Source organism: Pteropus alecto, unplaced genomic scaffold, assembly GCF_000325575.1.
Source record: "Pteropus alecto unplaced genomic scaffold, ASM32557v1 scaffold110, whole genome shotgun sequence".
Lineage (NCBI taxonomy): Eukaryota > Metazoa > Chordata > Mammalia > Chiroptera > Pteropodidae > Pteropus > Pteropus alecto.
Window position 1 is genome coordinate 10522371 of NW_006431920.1, and position 2372 is coordinate 10524742.

The 2372-nt window shown below is 48.9% G+C and overlaps 2 protein-coding genes across 5 annotated transcripts in view; one reads left to right on the forward strand and one right to left on the reverse strand.

Moving 5' to 3' along the window:
* The window catches only part of STK36 (serine/threonine kinase 36), a 25922-nt gene extending 25658 nt beyond the window's left edge, over positions 1–264 (reverse strand). For 2 of the 3 annotated variants that reach the window (XM_015585432.2, XM_006906714.3), the window contains exon 1: positions 50–184. The gene's annotated coding sequence lies outside the window, so the exon portion shown is untranslated. Of the gene's footprint in view, positions 1–49 lie in introns of all 3 variants that reach the window. The other variant, XM_025043289.1, reaches the window with a different exon arrangement.
* A 74-nt stretch (positions 265–338) lies between these two features.
* Positions 339–2372, forward strand: part of RNF25 (ring finger protein 25) — a 6735-nt gene continuing 4701 nt past the window's right edge. For both annotated transcript variants that reach the window (XM_015585435.2, XM_006906715.2), the window contains exon 1: positions 339–488. In XM_015585435.2, the coding sequence (XP_015440921.1) occupies positions 448–488 (41 nt within the window). In that variant the 5' untranslated portion in view covers positions 339–447. The remainder of the gene's footprint in view (positions 489–2372) is intronic.

Below are 2372 nucleotides of genomic sequence, written 5' to 3' on the forward strand. Positions count from 1 at the left end.
CCCCCCTGCCCCGGCCTGCGCTCTTTGCAGACCGGAGCCCTTTTCTCACCCCCAGCCTAGGAGCTTCAAGCTCCTCAGGCCGAGGGATGCTGGCCTCGGCCTTCAGCACTGCCCCTTCTGGCTGCCTGCGTACTTTGCCTGACTTATAATTCTTCTCCACCCTCACTGAAGGTCTCTTGAGACTCCAGTTGTTACCACTTTTACTCGCTAGAACTAGTCAGAGGTTCAGAGGACAAAGGCATGCAGAGGTCTTGGGGGAGACGGTGGACCGCCCGTAGGCACTTCCTAAGGCACTTCCGAACCGTCTCTTGGCCGTCAGGACCCGCTAAGGACCCGGAGTCTGAGGTTGCCTAGAAACGGCCCCAGCCACACTGCCTCCCGCGCTTAACTTTCCGCCTCCGACTTCCCCGAGAATATTTCCGGTTCCGGCTGTGGGCCGGAGAGGACATGGCGGCGTCTGCGTCTGCTGCTGCAGGGGAGGAGGACTGGTAACTTTGGGGCATGGGCTTTGGCTGACCGCCTGGACCCGGTCCCGGAGGACTGGCGGCGGCCGCGCACGGTCCCTACGGCGGGCATGTGGGGCGGAGCGAGGGATGAGAGATGGCAGAGACGCTGACATCTCTGCTTAAGAGAGCTTCTGGACTCGCAGCGGGTGGGTGGAGGGTTGCTGATCTGAGCGAGAGGAGACCGGATCTGTGCCGGCCAGGTCGAGTCACACTTTATCTGATTTGATCTCCTCTCCGGCCTCATCCCATCCCGTTGTCTCCTCCTGAAGTGTATTTGCTCAGAGTCCCGGGGGATGTTTGCATATCAGATAGCCCCACCTCCCTTTTACCTCCCAGAACCGATGCCCTCCAGCTCACGTCCCCCTTTCCCTTTGAATCAGCCAGTTTCCTGAGAGGCTTTCCTTAATCTCCCTCCCCGACAGCATTAGTGAGGACTATTGTCTGAATAAAGCTTTACACTTCACAAAAAGGACTACTGGTCCTCTCAAACATTCTTAACAGAAGACCAGAACCTAGAAGGACTCTTGGATTTGGAAATAAGATAAATGTGGGCTCATTCAACATTTTATTAGCTGTGTGATGCTGACCAGGACACTTAGCTTCTGTGAGTCAGTATCCTCTGCTGTTAAAAAAAAAAAAAAAAAGTGGGTGTGGCATCTGCCTCAGAATAGTTGTTAGGATTACTATGGAATTGTAACATACATAAGCGCTTTTCATTAATAACTCTGAGATGTAGGCATCTGAGGGGACTAGAGGAGACCTGAGAGGTAAAATGACTCGCCAAAAGGTACATAGTTATGACTAGGATCCAGGTTGTATGACTCCAAATCTTACATTCTTAGTACCAGGACATTGTACTCCCCTCCCCCCCTCTTTTTATCACCACCTTACCACATCCCATTTATACCTCACATCCAGTTCCCAAGTCACAGCTAGGTGAAGTATTGAAGGGCCTCTTGATGGAGCCTACACCTCAGTGTCTCATTGGTTCAGGAAGTCTGCCTAGTGAGTGCTAGTCTTTATTAAGATCATCTAGACTGATGGTTTTCAACCTATTCATGGGAACTTGAAGATTCTGAGGAGACACTTGAAGTCTTGGAGAGGGCAGCAGTGATTGGACAGCTAACCTGTGGTGCTCTGAGGCTCCCATGTTCATGTCAAACAGACCTACTCCACTGCCATTCTTTTAAACTTTGAAGTGTCTGCCTAAGACTTAAAAAGTGTTGAGAATCACTAATATATATGTCATGCTAGGGGTAGCCCTGCCCTTGGTGAAGAGGGGACAATATACCAAGAAGAAAGCAAACCAAGCATGTACCTTTCCATGTATTATCTGGGTAAAGCTTGGACTCAAGCCAGGTACTCATCTTCAGTGTCATTACAACTGCTGTTTCTGTGATTAAAAATGTGTGTCCTCTGATTTACATCGGTACCACTAGATTCTGACCTGGACAGGTCGAGCTAGGTCAATTAGCCAGCAAGGGTCATAAATACATTGAATACCAACTACATCCTTTCCTCTTTCCTTTTAAGGGAGGTTATATACAAATAGGAAAAAAACAGGACACAGGCTAGCTACTATGGCCAATATGCTATCAGACGCTTTAAATAAACAAATCACCTTTCATCCTTACAGTAATCCTAGAGAGTAGGTGGTAATATCTGTTATGGTAGACAGGGTAACCCAGGCTTATAGAGATAAATAACTACTCAGATCACATGGCTGGTAAGCAATTGGTACCTAATACTGACTCCAGGGCTGTTGGCTCTTCCACTTCAACACAGCTTTTATACCACCATGATCTGTTCTGTTCAGGCTGGTATCTCCTTTGAGAAGTTTAGGGTGACTGGTATTGACAGTGTGTA